General features: G+C 43.5%; 1 protein-coding gene, 1 long non-coding RNA gene and 1 other non-coding gene across 7 annotated transcripts in view; 1 reads left to right on the top strand and 2 right to left on the bottom strand.

Moving 5' to 3' along the window:
• KIF4A (kinesin family member 4A) overlaps nucleotides 1–22,797 on the bottom strand; it is a 129,494-nt gene that overhangs the window by 4,699 nt on the left and 101,998 nt on the right. For all 3 annotated transcript variants that reach the window (XM_008272747.5, XM_008272749.5, XM_051827167.3), the window contains exons 22-29: nucleotides 18,625–18,780; nucleotides 18,394–18,494; nucleotides 11,910–12,039; nucleotides 10,257–10,427; nucleotides 9,755–9,862; nucleotides 8,606–8,683; nucleotides 7,456–7,554; nucleotides 6,734–6,913 (exon numbers count right to left, since the gene is read on the bottom strand). In XM_008272747.5, coding sequence (XP_008270969.1) covers nucleotides 6,734–6,913; nucleotides 7,456–7,554; nucleotides 8,606–8,683; nucleotides 9,755–9,862; nucleotides 10,257–10,427; nucleotides 11,910–12,039; nucleotides 18,394–18,494; nucleotides 18,625–18,780 — 1,023 coding nt within the window. The remainder of the gene's footprint in view (nucleotides 1–6,733; nucleotides 6,914–7,455; nucleotides 7,555–8,605; nucleotides 8,684–9,754; nucleotides 9,863–10,256; nucleotides 10,428–11,909; nucleotides 12,040–18,393; nucleotides 18,495–18,624; nucleotides 18,781–22,797) is intronic.
• The window catches only part of LOC103351859 (uncharacterized), a 105,599-nt gene that overhangs the window by 20,091 nt on the left and 62,711 nt on the right, over nucleotides 1–22,797 (top strand). The gene's annotated exons all lie outside the window — the stretch shown is intronic.
• On the bottom strand, nucleotides 22,635–22,741 carry LOC127485010 (U6 spliceosomal RNA). Its single transcript, XR_007912219.1, has one exon. It is a non-coding gene; the product is annotated as a U6 spliceosomal RNA (small nuclear RNA).

The raw sequence follows: 22,797 nt of genomic DNA, 5'->3' as shown, positions 1-22,797 counted from the left end.
CAAGCCCTGTGAGTCAATGGAACGAAATGGTTGTCAAAAGGCAAATGCAGGGGCTGGCGGCATGGCTCACTTGGTTAATCCTCCACCTGCGGCGCCAGCATCCCATATGGACGCCAGTTCTAGTCCCGGTTGCTCCTCTTCCAGTCCAGTTCTCTGTTGTGGCCTGGGAGGGCAGTGGAGGATGGCCCAAGTGCTTGGGCCCCTGCACCCACATGGGAGACCAGGAGGAGGCACCTGGCTCCTGGCTACGGATTGGCACAGTGCCGGCTGTAGCAGCCATTTGGGGAGTGAACCAATAGAAGGAGGACCTTTATGTTTCTCCCTCTCACTGTCTATAACTCTACCTGTCAAATAAAAAAATTAAAAAAAGATAGATTAGATAGACAGATAGATAGATACGAGTATTAGAAAAAAAGCCATAAAAAAGCAAACGCAGTCAGGCAGGATTCTGGAGTTCAGAAAACTTGGGGAGTAATTATTTCACTGTAGCCTGGGTCAATCAGATTTTAAATGCATCCAATTTTAGGGCACCATGATTTTTTTCCTCATGTATAAAAAAGACCAAAAAAAAAAAAAAAAAAAAGAACCACACTCATGTACCCACTGTACCCCCTTCCCCCTGCCAGTAAGTACAATGCAGATGTGAGTGAGGTCTCTTTTGCATGCTTTTCCTGATCCTAGTCACCTCCTTCCCTCCCAGGAGTACAGTCTCCTGAATTAGGTGTTTATCATTCATATGCATGTCTTTTACCAAATACGAGTTTCTATTAAAAAAAATAAGGAATTGGCTCACATATTTTCAAACTAATATAAATGGCATCTTATTATATGGTGACTTTGTTCATTTTCACTCTATGACCACACCACAATTTGTCTCTTCTCCTGATAGTGTCATTTTTCACTCTTTACAAACAGGGCTGCAACAGAAATGGCTAACATGAGCATGTGCCAGGCACTGTTCCAAGGGCATTTCCTAGAGCAAACCCTCTTAAATCAGGAAGTGTATTTTTGTTGTGCACCTACTTGGGAGTTCACTGTGTATGTATTTAAATAAAGAGGAAATTAAAACAAAACAGAGGTGAGTGACCAGAAGGATAAGAAACAAGGCTATAAGAGAAATGGTGGAAGAAAGTTTGGCTTGGAAAAGATATAGAGCTCACAGGACTAAGTGTTAAGAGTCAGAAGAGTCCTCAGCGACTATCTGAAGCCTGATTTGATATATGAAGCCCCTCTTGACCATCACTGGTCTAATTAGCCAAGGCACTATATATTGCGAGCTAATGATAGTTCCCATATAACTTCAAACTGCAGGAATAGATTCTGCCACCTAGAATGACATGGAATCACTTTACCCTCACTCATAGCATACTCGTTCACTCCCTAAGCATAATTTTTACTCCCTATCCTTCTCTGTCCAAATCCTTTCAAAGCTAAATATACCTTGCTTCCTCAATGAGTCACCACATGATATGGTTTCCAAGTATCCTCACCACCGTAATGATACACCAATTTGCTAAAGTTCATCTTGGATTGTGAGATCCAGAAATGAGCACAACTTCCTCAGTGTGGTGTGACTATTGTGAAGTAGATTGGGACAAACAGCTCCCCTGTTAGGAGTGCAACAGTCCTGTTAAACAGGCCTAAAAACCACAGTTGCTTTTTCCGTCCTTGTCACATCTTTGTGGATTCATACCAAGTTTACAATCACATTCAGGCTCTTAGGTCTTTTTCATATGAGAACCATCACCTTGGTTCTGCCACAGTGAAGGAAGGTAACGTCTTTTTTTTTTCTGATTATGAAGATGTCAATTTATAAAAACTGAAAATCATAAACATGATTTCAACCACTGTATACAATATTTCATCATGTGGCTATGCCACTTTTTAACCAGTCCCCCATTGTTAGATATTAAGATTGCTTTGAAAGCAACTGTTCACTATTATAATTCATGCTGTAGCAAGTACCCTTGTACACAAAAATAATGTGAACTGTACCATGGCTGACAAGGCCCTCTACGATTTGGCCCCTATCCCTATGGCCTTCCTGTGTGTGACCCTCTCCCACTTCTCAACAGACACTAGACATAATGGCCTTGTTAGCTGTTCCCCGAGACACTCAGCTCATTCCTGTCCTGCTGAGTCTTTGCCCTTGCTCTTCCCCTTTCCTGAAATGTCCTTCCTCTGGTTCTTAGCCCGACTCGCTCCCTTACTGTGTTCTGCTCTCAGCTTAGATACCTCACGCTCAGAGAGGTCTCTCTTCTAAAGCGCTCTTTCCCCATCCATGCATTTTCTAGGACTTCGCTGTATTTTCTCTTTTCCTATCACCATGTAACATAGTTTTGTTTTTCAGGCTACTTGTGTCTTTCCCCACAAGAATGTGCTTTGTGACAGCAAGGGTCTTACCTGACTTGTTTATTATATTTCCAGCCCCTAGAAATAGTGCCTGGCATCCAGATGCCCAGAGAATTTTAGTTCAATGAATAACTCTATTCACATATCAATGACTACTTTCTTACTATAAACATCTATGTGCACAATTACTGGGTCAAAGGACAGAAACATTTTTAAGGCTTTTGATCCGCATTTTCAAGTTCCCTTCTAGAAAGGTATACTCATTTCTATTCCTAACTGCAATAGATAGGAATGCCCTTCTTCATCACACTTGCCAACACTAGACACTATAATTAAAAAAATCTTTGTTGCTTTGAATAAAACAGAGCAAAAGACAGAGTTCCACAGCAGTGTTCAAGAGACGCTGATCCACTGAATGCTGGACCTTGGGTACAGTCCTTGGACCATTTACACTTCCTTCTTAAGCATTCTGTTACCCTGTCCCCATTTCTCTCTTTTCTCCAAAGGGACATCATGAGAGTGGTATGTGAAGGGTTATCATGAAGAACGACTGTACTTTTACATGGGCAAGGCTCACTGGGATGCCATACAGGACAGCAGATTTCAGCTCAACAAAGAACAACTCTCTAACAATGAGTAGAATACAGTGGGCTGTCCTGTGAGGCAGAGCTCCCCCCTCCCAGAAGTCTTCAAGCAAGCAGAGGCTAGATAAACACCTGGTAATGTAGCACAGTCAGGATACACATGACAGACGTAGGCACGTGAATGCCATGGCAGGAGCTGTAACTTCAATCTATTCTCTCACACCAGGAAGCAGAACAGAATGTCAGAGAAGGGGCTGGTGTTGTGGCACAACAGGTTAAGCCACCACATTTCAATGTATAGTGAGGCTCAGAACTTCTGCTATGGAGTCTAAAATTCTTCTAGCTTGAGTTCAGTCTTTCACTGTATCTCAGAAGGATAAGATCTGGCCAAAATCATGCCACAACAGGTTAAGATGTTCCCCATGACACTGGCAGCCCATATTGAAGTGCTGGTTCAAGTCCCAGCTGTTCCGTTTCTGATCCAGCTATCTGCTAACGTGCCTGGGAAAGCAGTAGTACTTGGGCCCCTGCCACCTTTTGGAAGATTTATTTTATTTATTTGAATGTCAGAGTTAGAGAGAGAGAGAGAGAGACAGAGATCTTCTATCCGTGGTTTATTCCCCAAATGGTTCCAATAGCTGTGGCTGTGCCAGGCCAAAGCCAGGAGCCAGGAACTTCTTCCAGGTCTCCCACGTGGGTGAAGGGGCCCAACCATTTGGGCTGTTTTCTGCTGCTTTCCCAGGCACATTAGCAGGGATCTGGATTGGAAGTGGAACATCCAGGTTTCAATCCAGTGCCCATATGGGATTGCGCCACAACATGAGTTTCAAAATAAATCTTAAATACACACATACACACACACACACACACATCAGGCTAGGGACTGGGAGACCCAAGCCCTATTCCTATACATAATACATGCATGAGCTTAGACAAGTCACCTCATTCATTTTTTTTTTCCTGCCAAGCTTGACAAATGAGAATATTTGTGAAATTCTTACAGTGCTTTAGCAACAATACCTGCATAGTAATTTGTCCTTTATAAGGTGCATGCATTCCTTTTTTTTTAACTTTCCAGATACCATATAATGTCATATAAAGGTAGTATTATGAATGCTTCTTGTGTAACTGTAACTGGTACTTTGACTTGGGGTATTCGGGCTGGAAGAGACCTTGTATATCATCTATTCTAGTCTAATCCCTTAATTGTATAGACAAGAAATGTGAGGCCCAGATCAAGTGACTTGCTCAAGGTCACCCAATGAAGCAGTGGCAAAGTCCAGATTAGAACCCACATCTCTCTGGCTCCTAGGTTATTACCTTTTCTACTATAGCACATGGCCCACCCCTCAGCAACTCCATAGTAAGTGTGGGATACATGGCAAGTAAGGAAGCCATGAACTCTGGGTAAGTCGTCATTTTGCTGCAGTCTTCTTTTCAGTAACCTAAGCAATGCTAACAAAGATGGCCTTCACACAAAGCATAAATGTCTACAGCTAACATATCTCTGAGCAGTGTGACTGGAGAACAATCCCAGCATCCAAGTACTCTGACACTGCCAAAAGAGAGAAAGGAGATTTCACACCAACTTGCTCCCCTTAAAGTCCAGTTATATTCATCTCCTAAATCATGCAATCAGAGGAAAAGTCTAGGAAAGAGTCATCTCTTACTGTTTTTAGAAACAGGATTCGGCCGGTGCCGCGGCTTACTAGGCTAATCCTCCGCCTGTGGCGCTGGCACCCCGGGTTCTAGTCCTGGTTGGGGCGCCAGGTACTAGTTCCGGTTGCTCCTCTTCCAGTCCAGCTCTCTGCTGTGGCCCAGGAGTGCAGTGGAGGATGGCCCAAGTGCTTGGGCCCTGCACCCGCATGGGAGACCAGGAGAAGCACCTGGCTTCTGGCTTCAGATCGGCACAGCGCTGGCCATAGCGGCCATTAGGGGAGTGAACCAACGGAAGGAAGACCTTTCTCTCTGTCTCTCTCACTGTCTTTATCTGTCTCTCTCTCTCTCACTAACTGCCTGGCAAAAACAAAAAACAAAAAACAGGATTTATCATTGATAACAAACACAATTTCCTGCAATATTTGCTGTACTTCCAAATTTCCCTTTTAAGCTGGGGGCAACAGTGCTATAATGAATATGCTTTCCTCAAAGTCAAGGACAACGACACATGCTCACATTTGGTTTTTAGGACCTTTCCCATTGCATTCTGTGTGCACTTCTTAACCTCGCCTCCAATTATTTAGCTGACCTTTTCATCTCTATTCAGCTCATGCTCTCCGCTTCAGCCATGGGAGAGCGTCCATCAGTGTTTTGATGAGGAAATGAAAGACGAACGTGTTCTTTCCCATTTTCTCCAAGTATTTGAGCCCTCTGTTCCTCTAACCATCTCCAGGTATTTGCAACATGCTATTCATCTGTGCCAGAAATGTCTTCCCAGTCACTCCCAAGGCTGTATTTCCTTTCCCGTCTCACAGTGCAGCAACAGTCATCTCTTTCATGGAATGTTCCTAAACTACACCTCCTTGGTTTGGCCGCTTAGTCACTGTTGGAAACCTCTCACTAGTCCACTTCCTTGACATGAACATACTGAGGTTCTCGAGTTACTTCTCTTTCTTTGCTTTGTTTTCCTGTTAGATTATAAGCTGTCTGAGGCTAAAGATGAGCTCTCAGTTCGACTGTGACACAAGATACATTACATTCCGATCGCTCGGACCCAGGGATTAGCACCACAGGGCCATGTTGGAAGGCTGCTCAAAAAGCTCGTGGACAATACACATTAAGAAAAAGCCATGGAGAGCTTGAAAAAAGGTTTTGCACCCAAATAATCTTTTCCTTCTACTTTTCTAGAAACTTTGGGAAGTGCCTACATATTCCTTAGGACTTGCTTGCTTTGGTGGTGTGGTTTTACAAGGCTCAGTTGCCATGTGGTGTGCTATCAGCTAATCAAATCAAGCATCTTCCAGGCAGGCTAAGACAATCTGTGAACTGTTTTCTGTAAGTGGAATGTGGCTGCAGGGCACAGCTGGGATTGTGGTGGTGAACCGTAGAACCTGGGAAGTTAATATTTCAACACAGAACATCTAGGTTTGCTAATTATGTAGGACTGACCACTGTTTAAGTAAATAAAGCATGCCTCAAAGTCAGGTTGTTCCTAACGAGCCTTAACTCACTGTGTTTGGTCTTAATTATTAGCTTTGTCTGTAATTTCCTTAGCCCCTTAGTCCAGTGAGCAAAATCATTCTATTACACAAGGAAGACACCATGGCCACTCAGCTTCTGACCTGTTGGTTTTTTACTGTCATGACCATTATGCGGTGGGAACAAACTGGGCTTGGAATCAGAATATTTGGTTCCAAGTCCTGGCTGTCCCTTTGGTGTGATGACCTTGGACAAAGTAATTTCCCTCCTGTGGGTCTGGAGTCCGTTCTATAAAATAATAAACACCTCACTGGATTTTGATGCCAATTAAATGAGGTAACATGTATGAGAATGTCTGATCGATTGCTCTAAAAGGAAGAAGGACTGTGGATGAACACTTTGGAATCAGCTTCCTATTCAGATTGGTAAGAACCTGAAAGCATGATGAGCGCCCTCAGGCAGCCCTCTCCACCGGCCCGTGTTCGACACAGAGCTGGCCCAACGAGCCCCTGCAGAGTGAAGTCAATGCCTGTGATTGGGGCTCTGGGATCCAGGTGGCTCTGATGCAGAGTGTGGGGCCAGCATGGTCCTAGATCCAGAAACTATCCCACTGCCAATAAATGCTACATATTAGAACCCCTGACAGAGCTGGCGCCTACCCCTTGGATGTTCTTCTTGGACATTTTAATTAATTTTGTTGGCTTCCATTCTTCATCATTGTCATCGTCACTATTGTCATCACTGTCCTCGGGCTCATTCACAGAATACTCTGAATATTTTATATCCTCGAGGTCCATGCTTTGCTCCAGGAACTTTTCTTTAACACGAGAAGGTTTTGGCTAAGTAAAAAAAAAAAAAAAAAGTTGGAGTGGTTATTTAATAAGACTTTTAAAAAATACTTATGGCACTATATCTTCCCAGTAGCTGTTGCCAACTATATTCTCAGAGCAGAGATCTCAGACTCCCTCAAACACACCCAACTTGGCTTTACCAATCAGAAGAACTGCCCTTTGGCCTTTGGCATCGCAGAGTCTTTGAAGGGACAGAAGCTGGAGGCTGATCACTCTCAGGGCGGAAGGGAGGACTCATGGTACGATGAGATAAGTGCCCTCGGATGGACAGCTGAACATTGTTTTCTCCTCCTCCCCTACCTCCTCAGTTGTGTTCTATAATGCCTGGGCATGGCCCAGAGTCAGCCTTCTGGGAGAAGGGGAAATGCTTATTTACCTAAGATTTTTCTCTAGTTTTATCTGGGACTCCAAGGAAAGCTGAAATGCTAGAATTTGGGAATTTTAATTCTCAACCTCTTAAAACAGGCAATTTTCAGACCTCACACAAAACCTCAGCTAGGCAAAGGTATCATAGGCACTAAGCATTTTACCTTAGGCGGGATATATTCAAAAGAAGAGTCTGGAGATAGAAGTGAATCCTTAGAAAAAGGAGGTTTCTGTCTGCTGGCTACTTGGAGGAGAGTCAGTTTCTATTTGAAAAGAAGAGACAAAGTATGTAATACAGGGCAGCTCCTGGTGAGTGTTCATGGCTAATACACAAACATTCCAGAGTTAGGCTAGTTCAATCTTAAACGGCAGCAAGTGAGGTAGGCTTATAGTAGACTAGATGGAAGGATTCCCATCTTCTAAGATTAGTATTAAATTTAGAAAAGGGCATCAGAGGCCAGTGTTGTGGCATAGCAGGTTAAACCACCACCTGAAATGTTGGCATCCCATATGGGTGCTGGTTTGAGTCCCAGCGGCTCCATTTCTGACCCAGCTCCCTGCTAATGTGCCTGGAAAAGTAGAGGATCATGGATGAAGTGCTTGGACCCCTGCCACCCACGTTAAGAGACCTGGATGGGGCCGGCGCCGCGGCTCACTAGGCTAATCCTCCGCCTAGCGGCGCCGGCACACCAGGTTCTAGTCCCGGTCGGGGCGCCGGATTCTGTCCCGGTTGCCCCTCTTCCAGGCCAGCCCTCTGCTGTGGCCAGGGAGTGCAGTGGAGGATGGCCCAGGTGCTTGGGTCCTGCACCCCATGGGAGACCAGGAAAAGCACCTGGCTCCTGGCTCCTGCCATCGGATCAGCGCGGTGCGCCGGCTGCAGCGCGCCGGCCGCGGCGGCCATTGGAGGGTGAACCAACGGCAAAGGAAGACCTTTCTCTCTGTCTCTCTCTCTCACTGTCCACTCTGCCTGTCAAAAAAAAAAAAAAGAGACCTGGATGGAGCTCCAGGCTCCAGGCTTTGGTGTGGCCCAGCCCTGGCCATGGCAGCCATATGGGGAGTGAACCAGTGGAAGGAAGATCTCTCTCTCTCTCTCTCCCCCCCTCTCCCTCTGTAACTCTGCCTTTCAAATAAATCATTTTTTAAAAGAAAAGGGCATTAAAAGTATGTGTTTATACCACTTTGAAATACACATGACTGTCACATGGAAACTTAGGGACCTTATAAAATCTGATGGTCACAAATCTGATGGTTTCTCCCAAGAGCTTGTCTCAGCAGCAACAGGGTCTTCCAGGGCTCGTGAAGTGGGTATATTACCTGCTTGATGATTTCATTCTCTCGGAGAAGCTGCTGATTTTGCTCACACAATTCTTGCATCTTCTTAAGTTCTTCATCCTATTTCCAGATAGTGCAATGATAGGTGGGGTTATTTTGGGTATTACATGTGGGTTACCAAACAACTCACATAGATGACAACATACTGCTGCCAAGTTGCTGGTAACAGATGGTTTGTGCACAGCAGGCATTGGCACCCAGAAAAATGTCTTATTCCCAGTTCCTAGGTGCCCTGAATGTCACTTCTATTCCAATGCTCTCTAGCTGTCCTGACCACACTCATTGGGATCATGGCTCTGCCCTACAAGCATAAGTCTGCTGTTTTCTAGCCTCTCCGGCTCTATTCACATCAGGATGCTGGCTAAGAAACCTATGGAGAGTCAGCTCTGCTTGCTTGTAGACTACAGATGCTTCTGTTTGCCCTTCTCAACATGGGCGAGACGGTGTATTTGCTATTCCAAGAAGCCTGATTAAACTTCCTGGCCCTTAAGATAACCGGATTCATGCATATGAAGGCACTTCAACAAGTTTGTGCCAAAACAGAATTAAAAGATAATGTGCATTTTCCATAAATCTTTTTGAAGTTCTGTCATATAATCCTAACTAGTTTGGTTACATCTTAGGTGGGAAGTGCCAAGGAAACCCTACAGACTCAGGAAAAATGATTCCAAGTTGTACTAAAATAGTGCTCCAACATGCTACTAAAGGGTGTGGTGTTCCCAGCCTCTGAAGAGATTCAGACCTCAGGCAGTTTACGAACATGTCAGGTCTCAGCTCAGAACAAGCTCAGAAAGACATAGGTGAATGGTGAATGCCCCTAGGATTCCAACTCACTTTGGGGCGATTTCACTTGCTCGACTCTTGGGTGTTCACGCTGAGACAAAGAACCAGGAGGGCTCCCAGTCGGGTATGAATTCTGTACTGCTGTTTCCACCCCCAGAAGCGGGGTTTGTCTCATGTGTGGCTGCACTCTGGACCACCCCCTAACCTGATCAAACAGGGCCCAAAGGCAGTCGAGACTCCCCCAGCCCCGCCCCGCTCAGCAGTTCCCTCCTTTGCGCTGCCTGGACAATGGTCTAAGGAGGTAGGCTTCTCCGCGCGAGCTATGAAACCGTTCCCTTGTCCCCGTACCTGACACTTCAGCGTGCTCAGCAGCTGCTCTTCCTTCCCGCTGGCTGACTCTTCTAGCCGCTTCTCAGCCACTTGGCTTTGCTGCAGCTGGCTGAGAAGGTACAGCACCTAGACCAAGACACAACCCGCCGCGTGGCCTCAGAGGAGGCAGGGGAAGGGAGGACTCTGACTTAGTTCAGGCTGCGAGCACGTGGCTCCCTTCGGATTTTGAAGCCAAGGGCTCTCTTTGGTGGCTCTCGTGGCTTGAAGTCGTAGGCGCGGCAGTGACATTTCGCAGCTTGTGAATCTTGGTATTCAAGCTGGAGGCTGGCAGCCTTAGGTGCCGGTATGTGTAAACTTAGAGAAGTCATTTCTCTCTGTTTCTGGTTGGTTATTTGCAAAATCCGAAAAGGAGCACATGGCCCTTGGAAGGAAACATTATACTCCCTCACCATTTTTAACTGACAATGACAGGCACTGACAGTTGATTTCTCGCATAGCGTCTTGGCCTGCCAGAGTTTACCTTCTCCTGGTGCTGTTGCTCCACTCGGACCAGCTCAGCCTGTAACTCTGTCTCTATCTCAGCGAAATGACTTCGTTCCTCAAACAGCATCTTCTGCATGTCTGCACAGCTGGCCTTGCTCTGTTGCAGGCTGCTTTCAAGCTTGCTGACCTGTATTTTGGAGGAGACGAGCTGGAAAAGATAAAAGAAGATCAGTTTATTCAGAGAATGATCACCTTTTCCGCCATTCACTAGGCAGGAAATGTCAGCTTCTTGAAATGGTCTGAGAAGAGTTCCTCTGTGTCCGTGTCCAAGTCCTTTCTTATTTTTTCAAGTCATCTGGATTCTAACACTGATTACTACCAATACTACTGTTTCATTCCCAGGCCAGGAGTCCAGGTTTCTGCTGAGACACGTATATCGTAAGGCTAGAAGCCATCACTAAGGTCCTTTCATTTCTTGCTCTGCCTCGAGGCAATAATCAACCTAACACAAACAGCAACTGACAACTCCAAATTCTGACATTTAAGAAACTCTTGGTTCATTTTAAAGAGAAATCCACAGGACACACCCCATGGCCAATTATGTCCTGTCTCAGAATGTCTCTTCTCACGTGTCAGAACTCGTAGACACATTAGCTGAGCTTGCAGATTGGGCTCCTGAGACTAGATTGATATCCTATGCTGGCCTAGTTTTACATCCACTGCGAGCTCAGATGGTGAACAGCATAAACACCAGTGTTCACAAGAGTAATCACACAAAAACGTAGAAAGGGTAACATGGCTCAAATGTGTGGATTCAGAGCTTATATGCCTGTCTTGAGTGTAAATGCCTCCTTCATCTTATTATAATAATAAGATTTTTCCTAAAGTGAATGTTTATATGTCAAAAGATGCTTAGGTTTTCTCTTTTTCAGATTGTATGTTAAAACTTTACAATATATGACTTGCAGGTCTTATGGGTATTTATAAAGAGTAATACAATAACAGTTTGTGTTTAACCAGTGGCCCACCATGGCATCCTGGTCTTTCTCTAATAACAGTTAACATCAATTGAGCGCTTGCTATAAATGTCAGGCACAACAGGTATCAATTTGTGAGTCCTATTATATTTCACAAGTGGCTGGTCTGCCTTTGTTTATGCCAGCCTTTACCCAACTATCCTCTCTGTGTAACACTAGTGGATGGCCAGTGCCGCAGCTCACTAGGCTAATCCTCTGCCTTGCGGCGCCGGCACACCGGGTTCTAGTCCCGGTCGGGGCTCCGGATTCTGTCCCGGTTGCCCCTCTTCCAGGCCAGCTCTCTGCTGTGGCCAGGGAATGCAGTGGAGGATGGCCCAAGTGCTTGGGCCCTGCACCCCATGGGAGACCAGGATAAGTACCTGGCTCCTGCCATCGGATCAACGCGGTGCGCCGGCTGCAGTGCACCAGCCGCGGCGGCCATTGGAGGGTGAACCAATGGCAAAGGAAGACCTTTCTCTCTGTCTCTCTCTCTCACTGTCCACTCTGCCTGTCAAAAACAAACAAACAAACAAACAAAAAACCCCAAAACAAACAAACAAACAAAAAAAAACACTAGTGGCAATAACCCTACAGTAGGATTCCAAGCCTAACATCTTATTCCAAATCTTCCTCACCGGACCCCAAGTCTTGCTGGTGGGAAGAGGGATGTTTACCTCTGCAATTAAATATTTGAGGGCACACTTGGCTTCCAGAATAGTAGCAATGTTTTCCCAGCGTTGTTTTGGCCTGTCTTCACTTTCAGCATCCAGCAGCTTCTGCTGTAGGTCAGCAATCTGAGCACTCCTTCAGGGAAAGAAACAGTAAGCCTTATTGTGAGTAGCCTACACGCCAAGGAGAAAGGCAAGAATCCTGAGGAGAAACTTCAAGTCATCTTATGGATGGAGCTATCGGGCTAATATAATTTAAGTAATGATTGAGTCATCTGGTTAGAACTTTTATAGTATTTCAAATCCTGTTACAATGGAATGCCAGATTATCCAAACTGTATTACTTTGTTAAATACAAGGCGAAACAGATGACTCATGTAACAGGACTTAGGGCCATTATAATAAGACTTTTGGTATAATGTGTTGACGGTAAAGCAGGACTTCATCTTGAGGCTGTAGGAGTTCAGACTGTGATGTGGTAACGCTCCCAATGCAGCAGTGAGATTCAGGTTGGAGACCTGAAGGAAAATCTCAAAAGAACAAACAGGTAGATGGATGCTCTTAGCCAGAATCAAATGTCAAATTACTGCATATGGTTGGTGTTGTGAGACCCAGATTTTCTAAGAAGACTAGAGGTACACTGACCCAACTGACAGCTTCCAGGTAAGTTCAGATCAAGTATGGCCTAGACCAAGATGTACATAATATTTCCATTTCATTAACAGACCCCTCAGATTTAATTTGTGTCTAGTGAGACAAGGTATACCAACATTTGTTTAACTTGCGATGTTATGTTACACATCATAAGGAAAGGGGTACAAAAGTAATCTTGAAATAGAAGTTTTCAAATTTTGGGGGTCTTAGGACATTATTTTTTTTTTTTTTTTTGGACAGGCAGAGTGGACAGTGAGAGAGACAGAGAGAAAGGTCATCCTTTGCCGTTGGTTCACCCTCCAATGGCCGCCACGGCCGGCGCACTGTGGCCGGTGCTGATCCGATGGCAGGAGCCAGGTGCTTCTCCTGGTCTCCCATGGGGTGCAGGGCCCAAGCACTTGGGCCATCCTCCACTGCACTCCCTGGCCACAGCAGAGAGCTGGCCTGGAAGAAGGGCAACTGGGACAGAATCCAGAGCCCTGACTGGGACTAGAACCCGGTGTGCCGGCGCCGCAAAGCGGAGGATTAGCCTATTGAGCCACGGCGCCGGCCTAGGACATTATGTTCTTAAAAATTATTGAAGACTCTGAAGAAAATCTGTTCACATACATTGTACCTATAGATATTTATACTATCAGAAAGTAAAACTTAGAAAAATTTTAAATATTTATTCACATAAAAACCAAACTCATTATATATTAATATAACACTATATTTTCCAAGACAAGAAACAATTCAGTGAAAAGAGTGGGATTATTTGACATTTTTGCAAAACTCTGGGAGGTATGACTTAGTAGAAGACAGCTAGGCTCTTATGTTTCCATCTGCATTCAATCTTTTGTGACATACTGTTTATTCTGACATAAATTAAGAAAATTTGACCTCATGTGGATATACAGTTGGAAAAGGAGGAGGAATGAAATAGCCTTTTCACACAGTTGTAAATATTCCTGTTTGAGATGACACTGAAACTCAACAAGTGGTGGTTACTTAAAAGTTAGTTTCAGGCCCAGCAATGTGGTGCAGTGGGTAAACTTGCTGCTCGAGATGCCAGCATCTGGTATCAGAGCACCGTTTCTAGTCCTAGCTACGCTGCTTCCAATCCAGCTTCCTGGGAAGGCAGCAGAAGATGGTCCAAGAACCTGGGCCCCTAGATGGAGTTCCAGGTTCCTAGCTTCAGCCTGGCCCAGCCAGCCCTAGCCCTTGTGGCCATTTGGGGAGTGAACCAGTGGATGGAAGAAAACTAACTAACTAACTGTTCTCTCTCTCCCTCTCTCCCTCTCCCTCTCCCTTTCAAATAAGCAAATATTTACTGAAGTACTTGAGCCATTGACTGCTGCCTCCCAGGGAGAGGCTGGAATCAGAAGCAGAGCTAGACTCAAACCCAGGCACTATGATATGAAATGTGGGTGTTACAAATGGTTTCGTTGTCTTTCTGTTGCTGGGACTCAAACGGGCGCTCACATGGGATGTTGGCATTGCAGGCAGTCGCTTAACCTGCTGTACCACAATGCAAAACCCATATATGTGGTTTCTTAACTGTTGCACCAAATGCCTGTCCCTAAATTTATCTTTTAATTCTATTCCCCTCCCCCAATTTTTGAAGCATCCTCATAGTAAAACCCATAGGTGAGTTAGTTTTTTTCTCTTTAAATTTTCAGGACATAAAATATTTCCAGAGGTGTATGTATATTTTCATATGTGTATATTTGAAACACACATATGAAAATATAGATTCAGTCTCAGGAACATCAGGACAGATGTCCCTTGACAAAATTTGCACTAGTACATAATATACCAATATGTTAAACAATGGAAGATTGGGTCATCTGTACTTCAACTGTGACTATCTTCAGGAAACCCTTAGGCAGCTGCTTTGTAACATGCTGTGGCATGGGAGAGTGAGAAATAAAGGTAGGATTAAGTTGGCCTGTCTGGCCAGGGCACAGATGGCCAAGGTACATACTTAGGTTCCATGTGGCCAGAGCTAAAATAGGAGATTCCTACTTGAGATAGCATGGGACAAAGATCACAGTCTTTTGAGAAGAACCAGAGGTGAAGAGGAAGATGTTACAGCTAGAGAGTTGGAGATGAGAAGACAGATTAGGAACAAATGGGAGAAGATTATAAGCAATTGTTCAGTCTGGGCTGGTGCTTATATGGCTGTTAACTGGTTTGGAATGTAAATGGATTTAGGTTGTAATGTAATAAAGTGTCATGTTTGGGTAGGCAAGCTACGTACATACACACATAAGTAAATAAAACCCACTGGTCTATCTTGTCATTTAAATGGATCTTGTATTCCCATACACTTCTGTAACAAGTCATTTGGACAATATTAGTCTACTGAGTTGTGCAGATCCTCCAATTGTTAATATATTTCATTAATACAATATACAGATTCACATTTGTTAATATCACTGGTCTTATCAGAAAAGCTATGAAAAAATACCAAGCAGATACAAGTTTTCCAAAATTCTAAGTTTTGCTAAAAAGATCAAATATTTTCTTTGGTAATAAATACTGTCACCTGTTTTCTTTGAGGTGACAGGCTCACTCTGTTCATTTTTGAGAACATTTCTGCCAAGAAAACCAAATCTGACTAACTGTATTATGTCTGTTAGTTGTTTTTTTCAAGTAAAAATAATGTTTCAGGGTGTGTACTTGGCATAGTGGTTAAGATGCTGGTTAGGATCCACATCCCATACCAAGTGCCTGAGTTCAAGTCCTTTGCTTTGCTCTCAATTCCAGCAGGTGATGGCTCAAGTAGTTGGGTCCCTGATACCTACGTGAGAGACTCGGATTGAGTTCCTCGCTTCCAGTTTTGGCCTGGCTCAGCCTTGGCCAGTGAGGGCATTTGAGGAGTGGACCAATGAAAGGGAACTCTGCCTGTCTTTATCTCTCTCCCTCTGTCTCTCAGACAATAAAGAAAAAAATAAAGTTTTAAAACTGATGTTCCATGATAAAACAGGCCTGCTGGGCTCATACCACAGACAACTGCACAATAGTTTTTTAGAAAAGACCATGATACTCCACACATGGCAATAGTACTTCATGTGTTCTTGCCACAAAGGTGTTTAAACAGATGTGAACTCAAGGATTGAGATTTAATAAAATTAATAATTTTTCTGCTTTATCAAAGCCATTCTTTTTTATTAAATGATTTTATTTATTTATTTGAGAGGTAGAGTTACAGACAGAGAGAGCAAGGTCTTCCACCTGCTGGTTCATTCCCCAAATGGCCGTGACAGTTGGAGCTGAGCTGATCCAAAGCCAGGAGCTTCCTCTGGGTCTCCCACACAGGCGCAGGGGTCCAAGTGCTTGGGCCATCCTCCACTGCTTTCCCAAGCTATAGCAGAGAGCTGGATCAGAAGTGGAGCAGCTGGGACTAGAACCAGCGCCCACATGGGATGCTGGAACCGCAGGTGGAGGATTAACCCACTGCACCACAGCATCGGCCCCCCAAAGCCACTCTTAAGTAAGACTGGCTTTTAAATAAAACTGGGAGTGTTTAGATGTGAAGGATACAATGACTACCAGTTCACTGCTTTTGGTGTCAGCAGTTTTGTCCACTACTGCTTCTGCTCTATGAGTATAAATGTCAACCTAGTAAAAAAGGCAAATCATGTCCTAATACTATTATGAAGATAGTGTTGACTATACAGATTCCCTGAAAGGGTCTTGGAGACACCCCCCCCTACTCCCCGTACCAAGGAGTCTCTGGACTATACTTTGATAACCCTGACTTAATGCTTAATCCTTCCCTTCAATAAGCTATAAATTGCCTTGAGGTTGACAAAATTAGTAAATGTAAAACAAAGAATACACACATAACATATATCATCTGCAGTATAATTGAGTTTGATAAGTTTTGAGTTTAGAAGAGAGGAGGATAGGAGGAGTCATCATCTAATCATATGCCCTTTCTTGTTTCCTCTTTTTTTTTTTTGACAGACAGAGTGGATAGTGAGAGAGAGAGACAGAGAGAAAGGTCTTCCTTTTGCCGTTGGTTCACCCTCCAATGGCCGCCATGGCTGGCGCACTGCGGCCGGTGCACCGCGCTGATCCAAAGGCAGGAGCCAGGTGCTTCTCCTGGTCTCCCATGGGGTGCAGGGCCCAGGCACTTGGGCCATCCTCCACTGCACTCCCTGGCCACAGCAGAGAGCTGGCCTGGAAGAGGGGCAACCGGGAAAGAATCCGGCGCCCCGACCGGGACTAGAACCCAGTGTGCCGGCGCCGCTAGATGGAGGATTAGCCTATTGAGCCGTGGTGCCGGCCTCTTGTTTCCTCTTACAATTCATATCCCTTATCTAGTCCAAAATTTAGTTGAGGTCTCATCAACTTTGGGAAAGTTTCCCTGATCAAACTCACCTCTTTCTAATTCCTTCTACTTGGCACTTGCCCTACATTTACAGAATCATTTACTCATGTACATGGTAAGCAGGTAAATGTTTAACAACCAGTACTTTAAAAACAAGTCCTGATTTGAAGTTTTTGCCAGTTGCTGTGGTATAAACACCGTCACCATAATTAATTGTAAGCTATCAGTGGTTTGCAACATTCCTGAAATTTTAACAATTTCAGCCCATCACTGTAATTATCCTATTCCCACTTAAGAGCAAGCATAATGCCATCTGCTCTTTTTATATGTCCCAACTACATTCAACACAGCACAAAGTGAGAACTCAAATGTTGAGTGACTAATAGATGTAGCTAACAACAAATAGCTAAAATCAAATTGAGTGATCTCCCTGGTCTTCTGGGCAACAAAATTCTATTATCATAAGATGCTATAAAATCTGTCAAAGTTCTGTTCCTTTTAGATTTCATTAACTGTTTAAAAGATAGTAATGGTGATTAGAGAAGCTGTATAGCATAATTTCTGGCCTCACAGCCAAAAGAGGAGAGAACATGCAGCAAGCACTTCCAATATGCCAAATACTATGTTATGCACTTACTAATCTCATTTAATGTTCTTAAGTTTACCTATACATTATGCTCATACAAGTATTACAGCATATCAGTTTTGCTGATGATCTCTAAAATACTCTAGTGTTGTCACTCTTTCTTTGTTAAAGATTTACTTCTCTGAAATGTAGAGTGACAAAGAGAGGGAGAGACAAAGAGAGAGATACTTTCCATCTGCTTGTTTACCCCCCAAGTTCCTATAAGAGCCAGGGCTAGAGCAGGCTGAAGTCAGGAGCTAGAACTATCTCCAGGTCTCCAATGCAGGTGGCATGAACCCCAGTTCTTGCCCATCATCCACTGCTTTCCCAGTGCATCAGCAGGAAGCTGATTTGGAAACACGGGGTAGCCAGGGCTCAAACTAGCACTCCAGTATGGGATGTGGTTGTCCCAAGCAGTGACCTACCCTGCTGTGCCACAACACCCATCCCTGGTGTTGCTTTTCTATGATCGATTCTTGGGTTCCTCTAATATTCTGTTCTTGGGTCTACATTTCACAGATACTACTGGATTAAGAATTGTGGTGTGTTGTAAAAAGCAGGGGCTTTGGAATTAGATAGCTGGGTTTGAATCTGAGTTCTGTTGTTAGTTAATGCCTTTGGCAAATTTCTTAAGATCTCTGAACTTCATGTCAGGTCTGTAAAATAGGAAGAATGATACTTACCTCATTAGGTATCAGTGGGACTGAAGACGAAAATGTATCTAACATGTTTACATGTTTAGTGCAGAGCCTGGTTAAAAAAAATGCTACATTCTCTTGTTTTTCCACCATCACAAAGCTACTGAAAAATAAGCTTTTGAATTACTAGATTAACGGGTTCTATTTTTATTCCAAGCATAAACTGGAATGCCTTAGAGATAGTCCCTTTACCTGAGTTCCATTTCAGTCTCTAGGCTTTCAATCTGCTTGGTAATGGAATCGTCTGCCTCCGAACCTTGACCACGCATTTCAGCCAGTGAGAAGGTGCGCCTCTGTAAAGCAGAATAACGAGACGGAGAGTGAGGTACTACAAGGAAAGCACTCCTCCACCTCCACTGGGATGAGGATTTTTGAGGAATGCAGAGTCTGACCACTGCTGATGTTTTTCACAAGGGTGCTTACTCGGAGCTTAGGAGGTGGATTCTCTCCAGATTCCTTTTTCTCTTTGAGTTGAGCCACATCCTGAGCCAGGATCTTTCTGTCTTCAAGAAGGTCATTCAGATGGCGTTTGGCTTCCTCAGTACTGACCATAACCTCAATTTCATTTCCAAGCCAGTTCTAGAAGAGAAATCAGTGATGTCTGGTTTAGGGATGAGGAACCAATAGCCCAGTGGGCTAGATTCAGTTCCAGACTTAGTTCCATTTGGACATGAAATTTCCATTAGTACCTACACTCACAAACACCAGTACCCTCTCTTAGGGCCTTTAACAGCAGCACACAAAAAGAGGTCTATTGTTTCTATCTGCCTCATGTTTACCTCCTGCAAATTCCCCTTGACATTTGTTTTTTAATGTTAACTACTCATGATGTAGAACTGAAGGATACTTTTATTATCTATTCTATTTAACAGACATACATTCTATTTTTTTAAAGCTTTTATTTATTTATTTGAGAGAGAGAGTTACAGAGAGAGGGGGAGACAGAAAGAAAAGTCTTCCATCTGCTGGTTCACTTCCCAAGTGGCCGCAATGGACAGAGCTGAGCTGATCAGAAGCCAGGAACTTCTTCCAAGTCTCCCATGCAAGTGTAGGGGCCCAAGCACTTAGGCCATTTTCCACTGCTTTTCCAAGCCATAAGCAGAGCTGGATCAGAAGAGGAGCAGCCAGGACATGAACAGGTTCCCATATGGGATGCTGGTGCCACAAGTGGAGGCTTAGCCTATCACACCACAGCACTGGGCCCCTAGATATACATTCTTAATTTTCATTTAAAAATGTTTATTTCCATTTACTTAAAAGGCAATGTGACATACAGAGAGGCACACAACGTAGAGAGCTCTTTCATCCATTGGTTCACTCCCTAAATGTCTGCAACAGCCAGTGCTAGGCCAGGCCTGAATTCCATCCAGGTTTCCCATGTGGGTGGCAGGAACCCAATTACGAGGAAAGCATCCATTGCTTCCCAGGATGCATTAGCAGGAAGCTGGACAGAAAACGAAGCAGTCTGGACTTGAACTGGTGTTCCAATATGGGATAAAGCAACCCAAGAGGCAGCTTAACCAGCTATGCCAAAAGACCTGCCTCTATTCTTAATTTTTAAAGTAGATGAGGGACTAGCATCAACAGTATCCTATATGAGAGCTGGTTCAAGTCCTGGCTGCTGCATTTTTTTTTTGTTAAAAAAAGATTTATTTTACTTATTTGAAAGACAGAGTTACAGAGAGTGGGGGGGGGGGGGTCTTCCATTTCCTGATTTACTCCCCAAATGGCCACAAAGGTCACAGCTGAGCTGATCCAAAGCCAAGAGCCAGGATCCTCTTTCTGGGTCTCCCACATGGGTGCAGGGGCCCAAGGACTTGGGCCATCTCTTACTGCTGTCCCAGGCCATAGGAGAGAGCTGGATCAGAAGTGGAGCAGCCAGGACACGAACCGGCGCCCATATGGGATGCCAGCATTGCAGGTGCCACAGCACTGCCCACCCCGCAATCTATTTTTAAAATTGAATCTTTGTTAACATTCCCTCAACCCTAAGAGAAAAAATAAGCAAGCAAACAAAAAACTCTCCAGGCTGGGACAAGCATTGTGATGCAGGAGGTTAAGCTGTTACATGTTGCAGTGGCAACCATGTCAGAGCACAGGTTTGAGTCCTGGCTACACTACTTCTAACCCAGCTCCCTGCTAATGTGCCTGGAAAAGCAGCTGAAGACAGCTCAAGTACTTGGACCCTTACCACCGATGTCAGAGACCTGGATGGAGTTCCAGACTCCTGGCTTTAGCCTAGTCCATCCCTGGCCATTGCACATATTTGAGAGGTAAACCAGTGGATGGAAGATCTCTCTCTCTTTTGCTTCTCTCTTTGTCACTCTGCCTTTCAAATAAGTAAAATAAGTCTTCAAAAACATTTAGGGGGAAATGAAATTAAAAATTGTTTATTAAAAGGAAAAAACCTCTCTAGCCCAAGATGGCTTTTTTCAAACTTTCAGGGAAGAAACAAATTTCATTCTGCAAAGCCCCCCAGAGAACTAAATAGGAAGTACTACTTCTTGACTCAATTTATGATGCCAGCATTATCTTGATACCAAAAATCAAAGATGTTATAAGAAAACTATAGGCCAATATTCCTCACCAACATAGATGTTAACATTTTAAACAAAATTTTTATTTTATGCACAGATGCTCCTTGACTTATGACAGGATTATGTCCCAGTAAACCCACAGTATGTTGAAAATTTCCTAAGTTTAAAATGCTTTTAATATGCCTAACCCACCAAACACCAAAACTTAGCTTAGTTTACCTTAAATATGCTCAGAACGCTTACATTAGCCCACAGTTGGGCGAAATAATCTAACGCAAAGCACATTTTATAAAAAAGTGTTAATTTTCTCATGTAACTTATTGAACACTGCACTGAGAGTGAAAATCAACATGATTATATGGGTATAGTCACCATGGGCTTCCTGATTATATGGGTGCTGTATAGACATGATGGAATGTGAAAACACAACATACAATATCCCAAAACCCCAGCAACACAGTATACACTGTAGGGTACTGGTTCTGGAGCTGCAGCTTGCTGCCACTGCCAAGGATCACAAGAGTATCATACAACATAATGATATCCCGGAAAAAGATCAGAACTCAGAGTGTGGAGTATGATTTCCACTGGACTATCCTTTTCACACCAATGTAAAGTCAAAAATCGTTAAACTGAGCCATCCTAAGTCAGAAACAGAAATTGAATTCAACAATACATTACAATCAAGTGGAGTTTATCAAAAAAATACAATGTTGGTTCATTCAAAGTAATTCACCGCATCACCAAGAAGACACTTGGCAACATTTAACATCCATTTATGACCAAAACTTTTTTTTTTCTCTTTTAAAAAAGATTTATTTATTTGAAAATCAGAGTTAGAGAGAGGTCTAACCTCTGCGGTAGACCCCTCCGGCCCGTGACCAAAACTTACAGCAAACCAAGGACAGGTAAGGACTTCTTCAACTTGATATAAGAGCACCCATGAAAAACCTACAACTGCCATCACACATAATGGGAAGACTGAATTTTCCCATCTGAGATTAGGAAAAATAGATATCTACTTTCACCACTTCTATTCAACATCATCCTGAGGGCAATGTGATAGGGCAGGCAAAAAACAAACAAACAAACAAACAAACAAAAACAAAAAAAAAACCCATACAGATTAGAAGAAAAAATTAGAAAAGAGCCAACAAAAAAGCCAGTAGACTAATGTCATATGAAAAAAGTTAATATGTATGGGGCCGATGCTGTGCTATAGTGCTTATAGACTTAGCCGCCTGTGATGCCGGCATCCCATATGGGCACCAGTTCGAGTCCCAGCTGCTCCACTTCCCATTCAGCTCCCTGCTAATGGCCTGGGAAACTGGAAGGACATGTTCCAAGTGCTTCGGCCCCTGCCACCCACATGGAAGACCTGGATGAAACTCCTGGCTATTAGTTTTTGCCTGGACCAGCCCTAGTTGTTGTGGCTGATTTGGCAGTAAACCAAAGATGAAAAGATCTCTCTCATTCAAATAAAAAAACCTTTAAAAAATCAACTGTATTTTATATACCAGCAATAAATGGCTACACAGTATGTCAATTCCTTATAAAGTTAAGCTTATATTTACCCTATGACCCAGAAGTCCCACTCCTAGGTAGTTACCCAAGTGAAATGATTACTTTTTATTTAAAAAAATAGCAGTTATGCTTTTAATGGAGGAAGTTATAAAATGCATCAATATATAAAGAATAACTTACTTACTCATTAGCATAATGACTCATGTAAATGACATTTTGATAATGTACAGTACAGTGTGTTAGACCTCAAAAAGGAAACTTCACAAAGTTTCCTGCAACCTAAGACATTGGAAAGGTTCCTTAAGTTGTTTTTACCCACCATATTTATTATAATAGTTCCAAATGGTATCTGGGGGAATTAAAAAATAGAAAAAATATATAGAACATTCCATAAATCTGCATATCATCCTCGTGCAGAGGCCATGCTAATCTTATCTACATCATTCCAATTTTAGTATACGTGCTGCCAAAGCAAGCACTTTTTTCACTTTTTTTAAAAAGATTTATTTATTTATTTGAAAGTCAGAGTTACAGA

The sequence above is a fragment of the Oryctolagus cuniculus genome, chromosome X (assembly GCF_051225735.1).
Source record: "Oryctolagus cuniculus isolate XC-2025 breed Fujian yellow rabbit chromosome X, ASM5122573v1, whole genome shotgun sequence".
NCBI classification, from domain to species: Eukaryota; Metazoa; Chordata; class Mammalia; order Lagomorpha; family Leporidae; genus Oryctolagus; species Oryctolagus cuniculus.
The sequence above is the reverse complement of the archived record's forward strand: the minus strand, read 5'-3'. Positions and strand labels throughout refer to the sequence as shown.